Source organism: Sipha flava, unplaced genomic scaffold (assembly GCF_003268045.1).
Source record: "Sipha flava isolate LNK unplaced genomic scaffold, YSA_version1 292_pilon_pilon, whole genome shotgun sequence".
NCBI lineage: Eukaryota > Metazoa > Arthropoda > Insecta > Hemiptera > Aphididae > Sipha > Sipha flava.
This window is the reverse complement of record NW_020272962.1, coordinates 194770-216235: the sequence shown is the minus strand read 5'-3', so window position 1 is coordinate 216235 and position 21466 is coordinate 194770. Positions and strand designations below refer to the sequence as shown.

At 24.8% G+C, this 21466-nt stretch overlaps 5 protein-coding genes across 8 annotated transcripts; 4 read left to right on the top strand and 1 right to left on the bottom strand.

Moving 5' to 3' along the window:
- Positions 1–512: 512 nt before the first annotated feature.
- LOC112685800 (factor VIII intron 22 protein-like) lies at positions 513–1994 on the top strand. Of its 2 annotated transcripts, none has more exons than XM_025557802.1 (8): positions 513–538; positions 644–719; positions 781–827; positions 888–1090; positions 1156–1381; positions 1445–1544; positions 1601–1722; positions 1786–1994. In XM_025557802.1, exons 1-8 carry the CDS (start codon positions 523–525, stop codon positions 1947–1949), a joined length of 954 nt encoding a protein of 317 aa, XP_025413587.1. In that variant the 5' UTR covers positions 513–522; the 3' UTR covers positions 1950–1994. The 2 variants fall into 2 exon arrangements, with proteins under 2 accessions (XP_025413587.1, XP_025413588.1); XM_025557803.1 differs by having other exon boundaries at positions 525–542.
- A 1994-nt stretch (positions 1995–3988) lies between these two features.
- On the top strand, positions 3989–6862 carry LOC112685796 (arrestin domain-containing protein 3-like). Its single transcript, XM_025557796.1, has 6 exons — positions 3989–4315; positions 4378–4530; positions 4893–5101; positions 5786–5968; positions 6030–6221; positions 6280–6862. Exons 1-6 carry the CDS (start codon positions 4201–4203, stop codon positions 6718–6720), a joined length of 1293 nt encoding a protein of 430 aa, XP_025413581.1. The 5' UTR covers positions 3989–4200; the 3' UTR covers positions 6721–6862.
- Positions 6863–8596: 1734 nt separating this feature from the next.
- Positions 8597–10449, bottom strand: LOC112685799 (3-ketodihydrosphingosine reductase). Its single transcript, XM_025557801.1, has 7 exons — positions 10143–10449; positions 9920–10085; positions 9634–9776; positions 9384–9575; positions 9001–9168; positions 8826–8927; positions 8597–8752 (listed from the first exon to the last, which is right to left on the bottom strand). The coding sequence occupies exons 1-7, from the start codon at positions 10248–10250 to the stop codon at positions 8648–8650; spliced, it is 984 nt and encodes a 327-aa protein (XP_025413586.1). The 5' UTR covers positions 10251–10449; the 3' UTR covers positions 8597–8647.
- Positions 10450–10985: 536 nt separating this feature from the next.
- On the top strand, positions 10986–15299 carry LOC112685797 (E3 ubiquitin-protein ligase RNF126-like). Of its 2 annotated transcripts, none has more exons than XM_025557798.1 (8): positions 10986–11273; positions 11341–11454; positions 11740–11849; positions 12130–12225; positions 12293–12456; positions 12664–12779; positions 14685–14800; positions 14913–15299. In XM_025557798.1, exons 1-8 carry the CDS (start codon positions 11184–11186, stop codon positions 15202–15204), a joined length of 1098 nt encoding a protein of 365 aa, XP_025413583.1. In that variant the 5' UTR covers positions 10986–11183; the 3' UTR covers positions 15205–15299. The 2 variants fall into 2 exon arrangements, with proteins under 2 accessions (XP_025413583.1, XP_025413582.1); XM_025557797.1 differs by having other exon boundaries at positions 12290–12456.
- A 2062-nt stretch (positions 15300–17361) lies between these two features.
- On the top strand, positions 17362–20990 carry LOC112685792 (ubiquitin-associated protein 1-like). Of its 2 annotated transcripts, none has more exons than XM_025557785.1 (6): positions 17362–17565; positions 18794–18947; positions 19024–19142; positions 19536–20165; positions 20225–20413; positions 20516–20990. In XM_025557785.1, the coding sequence occupies exons 2-6, from the start codon at positions 18905–18907 to the stop codon at positions 20747–20749; spliced, it is 1215 nt and encodes a 404-aa protein (XP_025413570.1). In that variant the 5' UTR covers positions 17362–17565; positions 18794–18904; the 3' UTR covers positions 20750–20990. The 2 variants fall into 2 exon arrangements, with proteins under 2 accessions (XP_025413570.1, XP_025413571.1); XM_025557786.1 differs by lacking the exon at positions 17362–17565 and adding an exon at positions 18077–18122.
- The last annotated feature ends 476 nt before the right edge of the window (positions 20991–21466 follow it).

The window sequence follows — 21466 nt, the reverse complement described above, 5'->3', positions numbered from 1 at the left end:
AGCTGCATTCATGATTAGCAATTAAATTATACTATATAACACAATACAATTAGGTACCTAATTAAAACATATCTGGTATATTTTTGATTAAAGTTCCGAGCGAATTGAAAAATAGCAATTATAATTGATTTTGCGCAGGGTAAAATGGACTTTATAATAAACATATTCTATGGTGGAAATAAGAGTTTTACCAAGTATACTCTGTAATTAAAAATTATTCTTTAACAGGGTAATTGCACTAAATTACGAATTATTTATTTAAATTATTCGATATTTGTCATGAAATCAGCTATCATAGAATGTTTAGAAAAATAATTATTTAAATAATTATTCTGTGATGATATCCATAGATATATAAAATAATTCCTTGATATGTCTATGATGATATCATATTTCTTATGATAACGGTATCACTTATCACCGTGGCTTATTTGATAAACATTTTTTAGAAGTTTTTCTTAAAATACGAAATACCACTCTTTTTTTAATTGTACCTTTTGTTATTTTTTAAAAATTAATTGTATGTCGATATTGATCGGTTTGTACGTACTTAATTAATACCATTTTACTTTAATGTACTAAATCCCTACAATTAAAAATATATTAATGATAAATGTTTAAATTTTATGTATAATCCATATAGTTTCAAAAATGGCTAATTTCAATAATCCTGAAGAAATAATTCATCATTACAAATTTATACTTAATAAAACAAAGAAGTAAAATAATTGTAGTTTTTATTATAACATTTTAATACTTGAAAATTTTTTTTATTTTTAGAAAATTATTTAGAAAGTTAAATACATTGGAGCCTAGTGACCAATTTGGTAAAATAATTGTGTATGGTAAACTTATTTTTTTTTTTTCATAACTGTTGTAAATTACAGCTAAGCTAGCAAATTCTTGTCAAAAAAATGACAAACATTCTTATGCTGCATTGTGTTGGCAAGCAGTAGCTAAATGTGAGGAATCAATGGGTCATAACTGTGAACAAGCTCTTGCTCATCAAAAAGCAGCCTGCCAATTTTTTTCTGAATTTAAAAAGACTGAATCTTCTGGTTTCATATCACCTTATAATGAACATTTACATGTTAGATTTACATACATCTATAATTATTATTATTATTTAAATTAATTACAATATCTATAATATAGGCAGGCTTAAGTGAAATGTGTCATGCTGAAGATAGTTGGCAAGGGAGTTTGTTTGAAAATATTATAAAAACTTCAATACGTCTAGAAACAGCTGAAAGTCTTGTACATTTAGGTAAATTGGATGATGCAGCTTTTATTGGAAATAGTTTGATTGATGTTCCACATGAAAGTCAAACTCTTAAATTAGTTGTTCTAGAACAAGTAACTTCCAATCAAATTCTATCTGGTATTTTCAATAAAATATAAATAATTATGACTGTTGATATTAAAAATAGTATTACTTTTTTAGAAGATTATGAAGGTGCTCTGTTAACTTTCACAGAAATTGCAAATATTATTTCCTGTACAGACAATAACACTATTGGTATTTATAATGATATTTTGCTTAGGTAAGTATTTTAATTATATATATTTTTTAATTTTATTTACTTCATTTAAATTATAGATGTGAAATATCACGAGTATTTTTATTACTTATACTGAAACATACTCGTCAAAAAATGCCTAGTGATTTAGCTTCAGTGTTGGAGAAATACATGTGGATTAATGGAAATTTTGATTCTCCTGGTTTGTATTATTCTATAAACTTATAAATTATACATTTTAATGTTATTGTTTAAATAATTTTAGTTTCTTATATATCTGATGTAATATTTCGATTACTTCATTCTTTGGTTAAATCATATCAACTTGGAGAAACTACCTGCTTAGGTACAATTGAATCTAATTTTACACCACATTTAACACCAGAACAAAGACATTTACTAGCTGTATTAATAAATACAATGACATAGTTTAAAGTTTTTGTTGTACATTATTATAATTAAAATGTATGATACTTGAATAATATTTTTTTTTTTTATGTACAATATAAATATAAATGATTATATAACAAAAAAATATTTAAATTTGTAGCATTATTTAGTATTATTATAGATACAATTGTTCTACCATTTCACATGAGTAATATGAATTAACTATATCTTAACAATTCTCTCCTATACAATAGCAGTTATTTGTGTATAATCTTTTTTTTTTTTATATATATACCAGCTATACATCCACCACCCGGAAAAGCTGAGTAGTATGTACTTCAGGTAGTAGGATGCTATCATTTATTGAAAATGTTACGCAATAAATATTTGGGGTAATTGTAGGTACAAACCTCTCAATAAAATATTTACAAATTTGGTTGGAGCAACCATCAAATTATTCCAACAATCTGCTCCTTACAAAAATTATTCCAATTCAACTTCCAGTAGATCGGAGGGCAGCAAATACAAGTTAGTCACATGACCTACTTCCATACTGCTCTCCTTCTTACCCACTATGAGGGAGCTATCCCATGTTGAACTTGTTCTACATCTTTTGAAGATTTCACATTTTCCTCAAAATGGGTAACAACAAAACATTTAGACAGATTTTCCAGCATTATGTGTATACCATCCCTTCATTTTTCTGGTTCTACTTTCATCTAATGTTCTATTCTCTCTAATAATCATTTACAAAAATACTTTTAACAACTATAACATTCTTTCCTCATTTTCAACAATTTCCTTTTACAACCAGACTGATTTAAAAATTTAATTTATCTTATTTAAATAATTAATTATTGTAACTAATTGTGTTTAACAATTTTCAAATAAAAGTCATATTATCATATCAATCCTTTTTTTATTGTCTTCACTAAGCTGTATAGAGTAACTCATTCTAAGTTAGAATTCCTAACCCTTTACCAACATGTTTTGAGCTGTCATAAATTTATATCAGCTTTCCATCTATGGAAGACACAAATATTTCTTGCTTATTTTGCATATACTTTCATTTTGATAATAAAATGGAAGAATTTTGTTTCGTTTAATGTTGTTTTTCATAACATATGAACAATCTATTTACATATTCCCTTATTTTATTTGTGATTGATTTCCACTTATATATTTAAGTATTAATAAATATTAAATAATAATTTACAAATCCTTGACAATTTTCTAGAAGATATAGTAAACCATAACATTTAAGACCACTTGCATCAAAAACAAAAAAAAATTAATGTAATTATTTATCACAGTCCATCAAATAAATGATGATAAAAAATCTTTGATAAATGTTTAAAAGAAATTAAAACAGGAAAATGTGAATAGTGCATCATAAATTAAATATTATTATTAGGATGAAATTAATTTCATAAGCTAAAGAAATAATTTACAAAATTATATGATGAATACGAGATATGGAGAAAAGCAAAACTCTGTTAATATAATCTTAACCTTTGGTTTGACTGTATAGAATAATGTATAAGCATAAGTTTATACATTATTCTATAATGTATAAACTTATACATTATAAGGAAAACAGAAATTAATAATAGGAAGAAACAGGGATCAATAATAAGATCCGTAATCGAAAACAACCCTTAGGCAGACCACGACTAAGATGGGAGGACTGTGTTATTAAAGATGTAAGAAGAATAGAAGATAGTTTGCAATGGATGGGAAAAGCGGAGGATAGAAATAGATGGAGAAGTATATACTTGGAGGGCTGGTCTTAAAGGCCGTTACCCCCCCCCCACCAAAAAAAAAAAAATAAGCATAAGTTTATTATATCATGAGTGCAGAAAAATTAATAAAGTAAGTAAAAAAGAGATTAGTAACTTCTAGTCAATTATTAAAATGAAATTGAAAATAAATGTTTATTACACATAGTAATCACTTGAACAAATAATCCTGCGATTAAAAATGCAATAATGATTAATTCTCAATGCTGTAAAAAGTAGATAAATAATTTCTACAGCTGATAACGAATAACTGATAACATGTTATTTTTAACTGCTATCCACTCCTTATTGAATACTAGACTAGGTAACATACATTTCGTAATAAAATTACTAATTTAGTAATTTGAATAGTTGTGGGTAGTTGATTCCAATTATTCATTAATTTTCTCATAATTTAAATTGTTTTCAATTGATGAACAAATTGAAGTCTTCAGTTTGACTTATTTTTTTCGCACAGTTTAAAAATTATCCAACTACGTACTTATTTAACTATGGGCGTGCAAAATTTACAAATAATTTTTAACCATCCTACAACAGTATTTACGCCTGGTCAATCGGTTACTGGACGCGTTTTGATTGCCACTAGTAGTTCAGTGAAAATAAGAAGTAAATGAGACATTAATTGCAAAACAAGTACTTATTGATTTTAATGCTAACATTATTTATAGGTATCAAATTAAAATTCAAAGGAGAAGCTAAGAATTCATGGACTGAACAGGAATCTCGAAGAAATGATAATGGTGATACTGAAAATTACTCGGTCAAATATGATGCGGAAGAAGAGTATTTTGAAAACAAAGTCACTTTAGTAGGCGGAGGAGGTAAATATTAAATAAATATTTTTACTTTGGTCACTTATTTTTTACCAAATGATAGAATTGTAACTTAAAAACCTCTTGAAAACTTTTAAAATTTTACATATAACTTGCATTTTATCAAAATTTAAGTAAATTAAGTTAGGTATATTGTTATATTTCCTTAGCTTAGTTATTTAAAGTAAAACTTAAATACTTATAGATAAAAAAATTCAATGAAGTTTAATGTTAAGTATATAAAATTATCTTACTTTATTTTTGTAGTTTGGAAGATAATGGCTACTGTGAAATAGCTAATCAATTTCTGTAAACATAATTTATATCATGTGGCAGATATTTTTATTATTTAATCTATATATTTTTTTTAGGTGAATCACAGTTAGAAGTAGGTGAACATGTTTATCCATTTAACATATCTTTACCTCTTCAGTTACCATCAACTTTTAATGGTGAGCATGGACATGTAAGGTATATGGCAAAAGTTACAATTGATATACCATGGGGCAAAGATAAGGAACAAGAAACCATTTTTGAAGTTTTTTCAGCTTTAAATTTGAATGATGAACCATCTTTAGCAGTGAGTATATTAATCATTATTTATTATTTTTATAATAATATACATTTTAAATGTATATTACATATCAAATATTTTATCAGTAAAGATATTACTGTTGAAAGTTTGTGTGTAAATTGTTTTAATTACTAATTGATTCAATTAATAACTGATTACAATATTTTCTACAATATTATATTATTCATTGTAAATAACTATTGTTTTGTCAAATAATAGAAATATTCATAATACTTAAAAAGTTTTCAGGTTTTCTCAATTGATAATTAATAAATTCATTAACTTTTGTTTATACCTAATTCCATTTTTCATGAACATCTAGAAACAATCTTGGAAAACTGTTTATATTCACAATTAAAATATTTACCTAAACTAAATATACTTCAAGACAGTGGCGCCAAACAAAAATTAAATTGGGAGGAGGGGGCAAAAATTATTTCTTTCTACTCACCACCTACTAAATAATAGAAAAATATATAGTAGTTTACCTAAATTTTTTTTGTATCCACCAACCCCACTCACAAAAAGAAAGGGAGCGGTTCCCCTCCTTGGATTGTAAGTTTTGTGCTACTATTTGAAGATATAAAATAATGTAACTTAATTAATTTTGTGTCTGTAACATTTACTAAACAAACACCAAATTATATAGTATTACATTTCTTGCTACATTAAAAATATAATCTTTTCAAGGAACCTAAAAAAGAAGAAAAAGAAAAGTTTTATTGTTGTTGTTGCTGCAAGTCTGGGCCGATGACATTAGTCGTTTGTGTTCCATATACCGGTTTTATACCTGGGCAAATTATACCTCTGACTATTGAATTGGATAACAATAGTAATGTGGCGATTGAAGCTGTTAAAATCAAGTTGGAAAGAGTAAAATATTCAATTATCTTTCTTATTTTCATTATTTTGGCTAAGAATATGGTATTTTTAGAAAGTAGATTTCAAAGCAAGGCACCCTAATGAAAATACTAAATCTAGTTCATCTGAATTAGCCTTATTACGTTTACAAGGAATAGAAGCACATGCTTCGAAAACATGGACAGAACAAATGACTGTTCCTAATAGTTTGATGTTCTCCAATCTGAAATATTGTGGAATTATAAATGATAACTATATTCTTAAAGTAATTTCAATCTATTCATAGTTATAATTTAACATTTATTTAAATATTTATTTTTTAGGTTGAAGCTATTGCTGGGAGTATGTATGAAAATACTAAAGTTGAGATCAAAATTGCAATGGGTAATATTCCATTAACTATTGCCCAAGATGCAACTCAATTTGGTTATCCAACCCAACCAAACCAAAATAATCCTTTGAACGAACAATTCCCTACAAACTCTGTACAACCTGTAGGATTTATTGATCCAGCACCTGTCCCAGGCTTTGCACAGCAAGTTCCATATGGCCAACCACCATTTCCTTCTCCCCTTTATCCACAACAATCCATGAATCCTGCCCAAAACACTGGTTATATTCAACCATTATATCCACAAGCTCAATTAAATAACCAATCCCATTTACCTTATCCAGAATTGAATGAACAGCAACCTACATTTAATCCATCTTATCAGAATTTAAATCCAGTAGTCACTTCTGTTCCAACAGCTCCTTCTATATAATTAAGATTATTCTGGATTAAGAATAGAATATTAAAAATCTAGTAGTATATATACCTATATATATATATTCTAAAAAGATAAGAAACAGTATAAAAAGTTTTCACTTTTTATATTTAAATATACCTATACATGTATGTTTGTATTACAATTGTATTATATGATCAGTATTTTATAATTATTCATACAAATCATCTATGTAGGTTAATTAATAAACTATTATTCATTATTTGATACAGATGAAAAAATTAAATATTTAATGTAAATGTTTTTAGTTTTAACAATAATTTTTTATACTATCTCAAATATTTTAATATTTTATTTACTGCATTACATTTTAATTGTAAATGCTTTCTTAAGCAACATTTTTTAAAAATAAACCAGGTTTATTGAGAATTAAATTGTTTAATTCTCAATAACCGAGTATTATTAAATTATTGTACATTAGCCACAATGTGCCTTATATAACTTGTGCCAATCAAATAAAGAATTTATATTAACTTACAATAAAATTAATAATATTAAATTTAATTACTTTTGATTAATTGTTGGCATAAAATTAATATTTATATTATTATTAATTAAAATTGTTTCATACTTAAATATTAATTTTTTGAAAATAATTCTCAATTATAATTTTATGATTTATATATATATTGTTATTATTTTTTGTTTATATAAATATGATAGTAACAATTATGAAGGTGCTACGTTTTTTGATTTGCTTTTGAATGTTCTAAAATGTCGATTAAATAATTTTAAATGTTTATAAATTATATTTAATTTATGAAAAAAATATTAAAATATATATTGTTATTTTTTTTTTAGGTTTTATTGAAAACTTATATTTATAAATTATTTTTAATATTTATGCTTTTTAGAGGTTATTGTATGGAATATATTAATGTTAATATCTAACTTGAGTTGGTAATTTATTAATATTTATTTTTTATGAAAAATATTATACATTAATGTACAAATAATAATATATATTAGTACATTAACCAAGACTTAGTATCTGTAGGATCAAAAATTGAATGCTAAAGGTATTAACATTTTATATTTAATTTTCTTCGACCATTTTACTAACAATTTTTTTTTTTAATATTTTTGATTAAATGGATAATTTTTTATTGTAATACTAAACGTAATTCTAAAATTAATTGAATATTTAACAATTAGTTTATATTATAAAAATAAAAAATAGTTGTAGTTAAATAAAAAGTTAACAAATTAGATTTTTAAAGTTCTAATTAAAATTATTGCTTATTTAATGTTTTATGTATCAAAAATATATTTATTAAAAATACAAATTTAATTTCAAATATAAGATTGTGTTCTTATATTGATTTATATTATATTACGCTATTCCAAATAGAATTAATAAATAATAATTTGTGTGTCATTCCTCATTCAAGTAAAATTTTTGATATTTTTAAATTACAAAAATCTAAATTTATACTTCAAAACTTATCATATTTTCAAGATAATTTAAAACTTTTTAATTTGGTAAAATTAAACAGTTAAAATTTATTTAAAAACAATAATTATTACTAATAATTCATAGATTTTTATTCAATTATCTATTTTTTTTTTATAAATCACCTAGTAGCCTAGAGAAAGATTTTTGTTGATAATTTTGTTTGGATAAAATATGTTAGCACAATTTAAAATAATAATATAAAACAATTTTCTCAAGGAGAGGATAACATCAATCATCTCCATAATTGTGTCATTGTGTCAGAATTATGAATGTGAAGTTTTTATCTCAAAATTAATAATTTATTTTCAAGATTATAATAAATAATACACAAATGTACTTAAAATTAATGATTGTCTTTTTGTTAAAATTTGAAAATAAATGTGAAACCAGAATTCTTATAATTTATATAATTAACTATGTATATATTTTTTTTTTATGAATTAGTATTTATGCACCATTACATTCTCTATCTGATTTACATTTTTTAATTATTTTATTAAATGATAATTGATAAATCACCATTATTAATCTTAATATCCCAGCACCAAAAATCTGAAATTTATAATTATTATTTCATTAATTCAGTGCTAAGCAATTGGAAACAATTTTAGTATGTTTTAGTTACTTGACAAATTAACTCTGAATAAGAAACTAATGGAGCCATTCCAGCACAACTAATAGTCATCATATATCCTTCAAAACCTATAGTGCTAAAGAAATATCCATCCTAAAAGATAAATTTTAAAATAATCAAATATGCACATAATACATATAAATTACATTTTCAGTTATAAAATTACCAATGCATCTTGAAGTATTTTTTTTCCAACTTCTTCTGGTCTATACAATTTTGCTGTTTGGGAAATCATTGATGTTTCTAAAGGTTTGGTTTTATTTTCATTTGCAAATCCTGGAGTATCTGTGTCTGGGGGTAATGCTAATGTCACATTTATTCCATTGTTCTTTATCTAAACATATTTATTTAGCATACTAAGAAATACAAAACTAGACAAATAATAATTTGGAAGAAAACTATTTTGCGAGAAACTTTATATCAATATAGCTTTTTATAGTTTAAGCAAAGTTTGATATTGTGTTTATACACAATATTTATTTGGATATAATGAGAATAATATTTTACAATTTATTTAATCTTATTTTTAAACATACATTATTAACTTACTTCCATACTTAAAGCTTCTGCAAATCCTCTTAATGCAAATTTTGTTGCACTATATACACTTAATCCATATATACCACAAAAAGATGCTAACGATGAAGTTATAACAATACTTCCATAACCATTTAGTTTCATCTCATTTATTACTGCTTTGGTAGCATGGATTGTAGATATCAAATTTGTATTGATCATTTGCTATTACAATATTTAATATAATTAGGTAAAATCATAATAAAAACACTACAAAAAATACCATTATATCACTGGATGAGTTGTCTTCGAGTCTACCACATATTGCCATACCTGCGCAGTTTACAAACAAGTATAATGGTCCCATTTCCTTAATTGCATTGTTGAACGCTTGTTTTACCATGTCATAATTACCCGATAAATCAACTATGCATAAAACATTATTTTAAATTGAATATTTTATATACCTATGATAAACAGTAAAACTATTTGTAAAGTGCATTTTTTCAATCATAAAATTAATATTTTTTCATAGTGATTTAATTTCAAATTTACACAATATAACTAACCAGATAAATAGTTGAATTTTTGATTATGGTATAGACATTGTGATTTAATCTCTTCCAATGATGATAAAAGTCTATTTTCATTTCTTGCAACAATTGTAACATTTGCTCCAATCTTGGCAGCTTCCATGGCAATACATTTACCAATTCCACTAGATCCACCAGTAATCTGCAAATTTAATGTAATATATGTTGTATGGCAAGAATATTATTATAACTTGCTTACCATAACATGACAACCAGATAAATTTCTTTTTTTGGTCGTAAATTTGTATTTTAAAATCACAGCCAATACGAATAGAAAAAATATGATAAAAATTACTAATGCAAACATTTTGTGTTTGGGATTTCATTAATTTTCCTTTAACCAACTGTATCGCTTTACGACGTAATAAAGAATGGACTTGAAACATATCTATTTGTAGGATATGGATCAATGCTATGATTAATTCGAGTAGTTAATCATAACAATTGTTAGATTAAATTAATAAATTAAAATCTAAATTCTTATTATTAGAATTCAGAATTTTTAATTCACACATTTTTTTTTTTTTTTTGAATTTACGGTCCTACGTACCAGGTTGGCCAGTGATGTGTCAGTGTAGGCCATTTGAATAATAATAATAATAATGGTTTAAAACTGGTAAATTCTGTGGTCTACACTGACCCAATACCGGTCACCCACGGTCAAGACCATGAAGTCACCACACATTTAGATGATATCTATATGACATATGCAATGATATGATAGAAACATCGATATTTACTGGGACATAATAAGTTAATTTGAATTTCAGTTGTATTATTGTCTATCGTAAACATATTAAAAATATTAAAATTATTTTTCTGTTAAAATATACCAATTCCGTTGTTATATTCCTATTAACTCATGATAATAAGTATTAAATAACTAAATTTCACTGTCGAACGTAAATGAAACAATCGATTTCATTAGAACGCCAGATGGCTTGGAATTAAGAAAATAATAATAATAATTTTCTTATCAGTAAAAACCATAAATTTATGTTTAACTCGATTCTAGTATTAAGATTTTAATTTTAATTGTTTAGTTTCATCTTGAATTCCTAAATACTATACAAATATTTCTCTAATAGAAGTTTGTTTAAGTATATTTTACTTATAGATTGGTCAGTACGTTTATTCGGCGACCATAACACTGGTCCGACAATCTAGGTGTTTTCTCAATAGAGTGTTTTTTTCTTAAAACTGTTATTTATTGTGAAGTTACGGACCTACAGAACTAGCAATGGAGAGTGCATCGAGACCTAACGAGGCTCTTCCTGATAGCCGTTACTTTTGCCATAGTTGCGATGCAGAAATAGGAAACGTAACTGATGTATGTTATATAAATAAAATTATAATGATTTATGATTTTTATCCATTAACATACATTTTTTTTTAAGGAATACACTTGTCCGACATGTAATTTAGGATTTATTGAAAAAGTTGAAGAACAACAAACACCTGAAGAACCAGATGACGAAGATATGGAATTTCCAAATGCACACCACTATATGGTATTTTTATTTTTTATTTTCATAATGCACTTTAAGAAGTATACAAGGATATTTAATTAAATTTCACCATGTATTGTTATCAAAATTTACAATTTTACTTGTGTTTACTCTAAATTTTAAATTTATAATAATTTCACATTCTCTAGTTAAATGGTTATCAATCTTATCAAACATATTTCTTCTTTTTTTTGTTATATTTATCCATTTAATTCACTTTGATTTTAATAGTTCTGTAATTATTCTTTGTAATTTGGAAAAATTGTAAAGTTTATGTTATATACTTAGGTCAATGGAATATTAGGTGATAATGAAGTAAGTGGAAGACGGAGATCAAATATTCGTCGACGGAGATTTACAACAAGAGGTCCTCATGTGATGACATTACAACCTGGAAGGTATGCTATAATATAATTAAATCAAGTTGTTTCAATTTTTAAACATTAATAGTTAACTGTAATATTATGACTGAGCAAGATAAAACAGTTATTTTAAAAGTATAGTTACAGAGTTAAATCTTTTTACCAGTTGTTTCATTATTTTTCACTAAAAGAATATTCTGTTCTCTTCACCTAATGCATTTCACCTTTACAAAATACATTTGCACCTTAAAAATAAAAACCTACTATTTTTTTAAATATTTCCTAATAATTTATATTAAAATCTTTATTGTTTCAGAGGTCCAAGACGTAGTTCAGGTGGAACAATTGAAAATTTAGTAGAAGATGTCATAGTAAATTTTGCTGGTTATTCACAAACTGGTGGAAATCCAGTGTAAGACAGTAACCAATCTAAAAAATTAATTTATGTAATACATTTATTCTTTCGTGAATTTCAGCAGTAGATTTTTACTTGGTAATCCTGGTGATTATGTTTGGGGAAGAGATGGATTGGATTCTATTGTATCACAATTATTAAATCAAATAGATGGAGCTGGACCTCCTCCATTAACTAAGGAAAAAATACAAGAAATACCTACAGCACTTATTTCACAAGATCATTTAGGTAATAATGTCTTATTATTTTTTTAAGTATCTAAATTAAAAGAATACGTGGATGTGTTCTACATATATTATTATAATTAAATAGTTATTATTGAATTTGGTTGTGAGCTTACATTTAATTTTTTTTCTTTTATCTGTATAGAATTAAAATTTTTATAAAGCCATCTATATAAAACTAAAAAATAAATAAAAATATTTTGATTTTTAGATGTGAAACTCCAATGTTCTGTTTGTTGGGAAGATTTTACTATTGATGAAAAAGTTATGAAGTTAGCTTGTGATCATATGTATCATAAAGATTGTATCATACCTTGGTTGGAATTGGTTAGTTTTATTTATCAACTAAACTTTAAAAATAAAAGTTAAATAATTTAGGTATGGTGATAAAATAATTTATTGTATCTCTTATATGGGTCATATATAAATATATTGATGAATTTAATCTATATAATTTCTTCATAAATAATTATATGTACCATGTACATTTACCAAAAGTAATATTTATGTTATTTTTTGAATTTTCTTAATAATAATTTGGTTTTCTTGTCGTATGTGGTCTATTACCGTTTCTACTTGTCATATGCAGTCTACTACACATATTTATATAAAAATATGCATTAATGTATTTTAATATGTAGGTAAATTAGTGTATTAAAATATAATATGTCAAAAGGTATGTATTAAAATTAAAAATTTTGGTTCGTTCTTTTCTTCTTCGCAGGTATAGAATTTAGTTTACGAGCCACAGTAAAGAGGACTGTCGATTTAATTTAGTCCTCTTTTCTTTAAAAAAAGCTATGATATTTTCTTCAATTGAACAATTGAATAAAAATGTTTGGTTAACATAATGCTTCAAGTGTTAACTATAGAATAATGTATCACATGTAATAGCATGTACTATATTGTAACTGATTTTTTTATACGTTTATGATTACAGTCACAATTATTGCTAGACTTGATTATTGAAGTTACATTGTTAAGATAATACTTAATGGCCGTTGAATCAATAGAAATAACCTAAAATATATATATTTAGGTGCATGGCAGGTGACAGGTTTGCGGTAGACTGCATATAACGTATAGAAACATGAGTGGTAGACAACAAGAATACTAATAATTTAAAATACTTATTATAAAAAATATAATCTATTTGTAAATTTTTTTGAAACAGAATTTGAATTCATCTTAAAAAAATTATAATTTTTTTCTCTAATATTTCAAAAAAAAACTATTAATTTACATTTTTAACATACAGAATACTTGTTGACAATTAAATGTTATTTTTTTGTTATGTTTTGTAACATATATTTCCACTAAATTTAACAGACTATTCGTTATTCTTAAAACGATAGTCAGTGTCTACTGATATAGTTATCTAGTGGAACCCATATTGACGCTGGTTAGACTCTACACTAGATACTTTAAAATTCCTTGATTAATATTTATATTTATGACGTGGGACTTTGAGGACTTGTCAATCTCGTAAAGTATATATTTATCAAATGTGCAGTAATGTTTATTAATTATTATACAAAATATAGTAATTAAATATATACACCCAATTAGTGGATTATAGCTCTGAATAATGTTTGTCAAATGGCAGGGGAACTTAATATTTAAAAAAATACTCAATATTGTTAAGTTGCTAATCGTGTTAGGATGATATTCTTAACTGATGGTATTCATGTGATGATTGATCATTGATGTTATAAGATGTCTCTCCTCCTGTTGTAGTTCAATATTGATTTTGATATTTGAGTTTATTCAGCTGAAAACTGAGAAATATTGACTTATGTAAAATAACCATAAAAAACTGAATATTATTTGTTTTATTTATTTATTATAAATTTAAACGGACTATGCCAAATATAATACATAATAATGATTGTATAGATTAATTAAAAATTATTGTACATATTATAGTTATACAATATAAAATTTAAGGTAATAGATCTAATATTAAAGATAATATGGTATACAAATAATAATTATTAAATATTAATAACCAAGTTTAGATATTCATTAAAAGAGACAATATTATAAAAGAACAAATTTTTATTATACGTGTTCATTTTCTACTTTTAATCAAATATTATTGTGTTTTAAATTGTTAATAATACCAAACATTACTTATTATATAAAATTTTTATTATAAATAATATAGATTTTACAATTAAGTTACATTTTTTAATTTAAATAGGTGTTAATGTACTATATTTTGTTTTCTAGCATGGTACATGCCCAATTTGTCGAAAATATTTAGCAGATGATGGATTAAGTTCAATTAATTCAGATCCTTTAGGAATCAGTTTAGGCGTTGGACCAAATTTAGCAGCACTTATTAGGTATATTTATTTTTAATTTAAATTTCAATCATTTTTTTCTCTTGAATTTATGGGTTTGACTTTTTTTAAATAAAGATTTGAATGTCATTTGATTAATTGAATATAATTTTAGAGCCCGAGGCTCGGGACAACGTAATAGTGATCCAGTATGGGGAATGAATGATTATGATATGGCTTCTACATCATCTGACTGGCCTACACAACTTGGTATTAGCTTACCACTTCCAATTGTGTCTTCATCAGCAACCCAGACTCCAGCAACTTCTGGTATGTCTACTTATTCATCTGTCACAGCTAGGAACTTGCGTGACCAACGGTTATCATCCGCATCTGCTGAAGTTGAACCAATGGAAACTGATCATGATCAAAATCTACCTGCAATGAATAATACGAATAATTCCTAGTCTTTTTTTATTATATTCAATTGTGAATTTAGTACAATATGAGGTCACTGTTTAATAAATAAAGATGAAATACATTTAATTATAACTTTTAACAATCATGTTGTATTAATTTATGTTTGTATTAACAAAAACTGAAAACTATTATTTTATTAATAACTAAAGTTTTTATATTAAAAAATATTCAGTTAATTATTTATTTTTACTTATATATGTATATATATATATACATACATAATTTCTTCAAATGTAAATCTGTAAAATCAGCATAATTCAACAATACATTTTTAAATCACAAGTCTTAACTGTAGTTCATTTTTGTCAAATTATTTAATGTATTTTATTGAAAACATAACAAAGCCTTTTATTACCTAATTGGTAAGTTCCAATTTTACCATAAATAAATGTTCTTATCTTTTTTTTTTATGAACATGTTTACTTATTTACTCTATGCATTACATCATATTTGCTAGTAATTCAATAATACAACCCTGAAATTTATACTTATAGTAAATAATGTAATGTATATTTTATGCTTTTAATATTATAATGGGCTAAATATTAGAGAAAGTATTATAAAAATGTGTATAGTGTACCAATCAATGCCAATCAATGTAGTTTTAGATTAATTTACCTAATATACTATGTTTTATATTTATTAAACAAAATAATTATACATATGTAATCAACTATACTATTTACATTTGTTTAATAGAAAGTATTATATAATGATTTGTTAAAAATATCAGTTCATTGTGTAAAATGTAAATTACATCAACCATAATAAAAAAAAATATTATTTATATTATTTAATTAATTCTTTAACTTAGGAAACTATAATATTAATAAAATATTTTAGTATTATTCTTATCTAAATAATATTTATGAAATGTTGTGTAGATGCTATTTTTATGTTAATACATTTTCAAAAATATAGTAGAGGCGCCCATCTAAATTTTATTCGGAGAAACAATAAAATTCAAATAAACATCTCTCTTGACAATTCATTCAAACTCTTATAAAATACAAATACTTAATTATAAATTATATAAATAAAAAAAATGTTAGGAATGTACTATTTTTAATCTATCAATTTTTCTCATTTGATATTTGGATTTGACGTCAATGAACTGTAGATTAAATACAAAAATACATATTTAATCTGTGTTCTTAGTATGCATGGAACGCATGGTACAAACTTTAAGTATTCTTAACAATCTTATCACCAATAATTTATGACACCTATGCTGAAATTTTTCAAAATAGGTACCTAATTCAGTATTTAAATATCTTGTGTACAGTAAAAGTATTGATTTTGAGAGGACCCAGCAGGCCACCATTGATATAACGACCATTAATGTGACGTAGATAGGTACTCGATATGTTAAGTAGGTATACTTCACATCAACTATGAAAATATTTCCGACCGTTTTCAGTTTGCAATATTTATTGCAATAAATTATTAATAACAATATTATAATATTATATAATGTTTGATATGTACTAACTACTACTATGCATAATGTAATAATAACCCTTTTTTGACTGCACGTTTAAGCATAGGCATATATCGAAACGTTCATAGGATTAAAGAAATATATACATCAATACATCAATCGTGGACACGAATATGTATTTGTAAATGTGTGATTTATTCACGAAATACCTATTCCATTAAATTAGATTTTGCACAACTTCCATGTAAGATACAGAGGTTTAAGATCGATACCAGGTCATTTAAAAAATATTGTCTCGTACGATTGAATGTTGACGCACAGTTTTCATCTTAATATTGAGAAAACTGCTTTTGTTTGGTTGCTCTTTCGATTGTTAATCAAACGAGCGTTCAATCTGGATGTCTCATAAGTTGTTCAGTTTTATTGGTGTGAATTAATCCAAGACTGGGTTCTTGAGAGTCTACACACCGCTAAGTCTTATTTTGGTACTTATTTGATAATATATAATTATTGAATCAATAGCCGAATTTCCGCTAAGTAAAGACTACAATTGACAAAAACGAACCGTCTATTAAGTTTGTACAACCAATTTCATTGATTTTACATTATATTATATTATTATAAAGTTAAAAATGGCCCATATGATGATTATCTATACTCCAGATGGCACTACATTGTCAAGGTGAACTGTTTTCAGTTACACATACGGTGTACACCACGGATTAAGTTGAACTATATTTATTTATAATTGTTTATCTTAAATGTTAATCCATGGTCACAGATATGTATAATACATACATAATACACCTACTTCCGAAGACAATCGAGTTGAGAAAAAATCTACCTTTATTGGAATTACCACACTTCTCATTATAGATGACTTAAGTATGAAACTCTGAGAATACCGGTAAGTATATAATTTATATAATTTATATAATTCAATTATATTTTAAGTGTTTATACGGTGTATATAAAAAAAAATTAGTTTGCGTGCTTGTTACATTTATAAATATTATTATGTAGTAACTTGTAATCAATGAAAGAAGTAAGCCATAGATAAGTATATATCATAGATAAGTAAGCACATAATAGATTCAATTTAATCTATTTTATGATGGGAATTCAGTATTTTATATCATCTATACTATTCTATATACCATGGTATATATATCGTAATCTTTAACTCCGCGATATTATTATTTGTTATCAATACACATATACTGAAATATTGCATATTTTAACATATAATGTATACATATATATATATATATATACAATATTTGTACTCAGCTTTTTTAATCCAAAAATATTTCATACAATTAAATTATAAAATTTTAATTTTATTGAACGAATAGAATTAATTTTGATTTACAGTAGCTTTCAAGTTGTATTTTATTTGAATCACATATGTTTTCTTAATTTAAAAAACTATTCAATTTTTTTTAAGTTTATAATCATTTATTGGTAAGTCATTTGTTGAAGGACCATCTTCTCAAAATTTTGTTACTATATTATTTTATAAACATAAAATATTTTGTTATTTTTATTAAATCTTATAATATCAAGTTTTATTCTCAAGGACTCCATGGTTAATATTTATAATTGTTTCAGTTTGCCTATATTTTTAAATGTTTTCATTTCATTATTTTAAATAGTATCATTAAATAAAATTAAAAATGTTATTTTAAATAATTGATGTATCTAATATATTATTATTTATCTTAATATAGTTATCAGTCATTGTCTTTTTAAATAAATATATATTTTTTAAGAAATATTTTATTTCCTCATTAGTTACTTTTAATTTGTTAGTTTGTGTGGTATTTTAGGATTGAAGGGTGAGGTTAAAAAACTAACTATCTTTTGTGAAACAAATTATCATTACTTGTTTGGAGAAAGTAAATATTTTCGTATCTTAGTTATGAAAAAATGAAAAAATGTTTGTTATACATGTTTTCCCAGATATATACAGTTTTTGAATGCTTACTTTTTTAGTGTTTATTAAAATAAAATAAATATATATGTATATAATAATTTAAAACCAATATTTCTCTATTTGTTCAGATTCTAAAATTAATTAATTTTATTTACACTTTAAAAATAATCTTTTAAAATATCATTTTTTTAATTTTTAGACTATAAAAGGGATTATTTATGGCACATCAATACTTGAAATAAAAATAAAATATTATTTAACTTTATGAATTTACAAGACTTTTCAATATTGTAAAAGCAGTGTGCTTAATATGTCCTATGGTGGAAGTAGTGCACAAGAAAATGATAAGAATGGTATGCATTTTATGAATAATTATGAAATAAATGTTTTTTTTTTTTAATTTGACTAACCACCTATCATTATTAACAGGATTTTCTTACATGGACGAAGTTCCAGTTAAAATTATTGAAAAATACAAGCCTCCAAAAAAGATAGCATTACCTAGTGTATTACAACACAAACCTTTTTCCAATGCACTGAAGCAGCAGGTTATACAATCTTCTATGTTTTGAATATTTATTTTTATTTTTTAACAGTGATGCCGATCTCTATGTGAAGGTATTGTATCTGCAATAGCTTATTTAGTTGGATGATCCTATGGTGGCCTAGGAATACATTGGTATTAGGATGACAAAAGTTATGGTAATTTGCATTTTGGATATAAGAATGTTTCAAAATTGCAGTTACAGTGCAATTTACTCTGAATTTATTACAGTGATACTCAGATTTTATTTTTATGCAATAACATACAAATGAAACAGACATCAGCACCACTGTTTTTTTAATCTACCTCATACTAATTTGTGTTGTTATATTATAATTTCAGTCATAAAATGTATTTTTTATTATTAATTTTTCTAAATGCGATATTTTTTTTTTAGTATGATTTTAGTTTAGAAAAAAATGTACTTGAAAAAATGGCTATATGGGGCAAAATACGAGAAGAAGCTCGAAGTAAACGCCAATCTAAAGCTACAGAATTCAAAACACAAAATTTTTTAGACATAGACAAGTTATCTATATCATCACAACCACAAAATACTCAAGTTTTACAACCAATACCTGCTCAACAAACAAATTTTAAGATGTCTTCATTTGACAGCATGCTCACTAAAAATATAAATATATCAGATTTTGAGTCTGATACATCCAGTCCATTTGACAATATGGAATTAAAAACTATTAATGATTTAGAAGAATTAGCATCTGTCCTAAAACCTACTTCTGTTTTCAACAATACTAACAGCAAAGATTGCCAGTTATCTGATTTAAATGTTTCTCAGCTTTATTCAACAACCACTTTTAATAATCATCAAGAAACTCTCGAAAGCAACAAATTTATGCACAGTGTTAATACACAAACAAATCAACATATTAGTTCTCTTACTACCTTTAAGTCAAATGTACTCGATGACATAAATAAAACTACTTTGCCACCTGTTACCATGCCAAATATTTTATTGCAACTAAAAGCTGATTTAAACGCTTTAAAGTATAATGATGAATCACCAGTAAGTATTTTAAATCTTGAAATTATTATTGTTATATAAATATTTTATTTTCTTCTTAGGATGATCCCCAAAAGTCTCTACCAAATATCACAACAAATGGGTCTAAATCACCTATGTGTTCATTTCCTAACCCGTATAGATCACTTTCACCAACTAGCCAATGTAGAGCTGATCAAATGCATCAAATGGGATTTCCTTTATCACGTGCCGCCCGCGCATGTAAACTATTTGGTAAAGACGAATCTAAGGTATATTGTTATATTATTGAAATGTCTTATATAAATATATATATATATATATATATATATATATATATATATATTTATGTAATTATCATTTTTAATTTCAAGGTAATAGAGTTTTTAATTCAAATACATTCCATTGAGGAGACCAGTGGCTATTCAGCTGATCGTGTAGAACAAGCGTTGGTGGTTAATAATTTTAATGTGGACCATGCAATTAAATTTCTTAAAAATGTTGATAGGCTGATTGATTTTGGATTTAGAGAAGAAAATATATGCAGTGCACTAGTTAAGTGTAATAATGATCCTGATAAAGCACTTGATAGTCTTGTGTCTTATTAAGAAAATATACACAAGAATAAATGATTAAAATTTTAAATAATCATGCATTGTGAAGAATTATAAATTACAGCCGAACTGATGTGGTAGATTTATTGTGATATATACTTATTACAAAATTTGAGATACAATTTTATTTAAATGGTATACATGTATAATCATAACTATTATAATGATCTTTTAATTTCAAGAAATATAATGCTTTTCACTGCTTATGTTCCTCCTTTAAATTGTGTAATAGTTTTCCAATATTTTGAACCATTGTACATAATATTATGTAAAATATAATAATATGTTATACATAATACATTTATACTGAATTGATATTATTATTAAGAAAAAATTAATATACATGTGTACCTTATGCTACTTTTTTTTGTTCAAATATGTGTTATACCTTTTAGCTTTTATTACTTATTATATTTTTTATACTATTTAAAATATATACTATATTTTCATCTATTGATCTTTTAACTGATAAGACTTATAAGCAAAGACTTATTTTGTTTGAAAATATATCAAATTTAATTAATATAAATTAAGGAATATTAAGCTAAGTTCACATGGGTCATGTGAACCTAGCCTTAGTGTTTTACAATAACATACTATATATTGGTACCAAAATTAATCTTCAATTTTTTATTTTGAACAATTATTTATCAATTGATGTATTTGATAAGCTCTAGGTTATTAATGTAATAGTTTCATTATTATATTTTC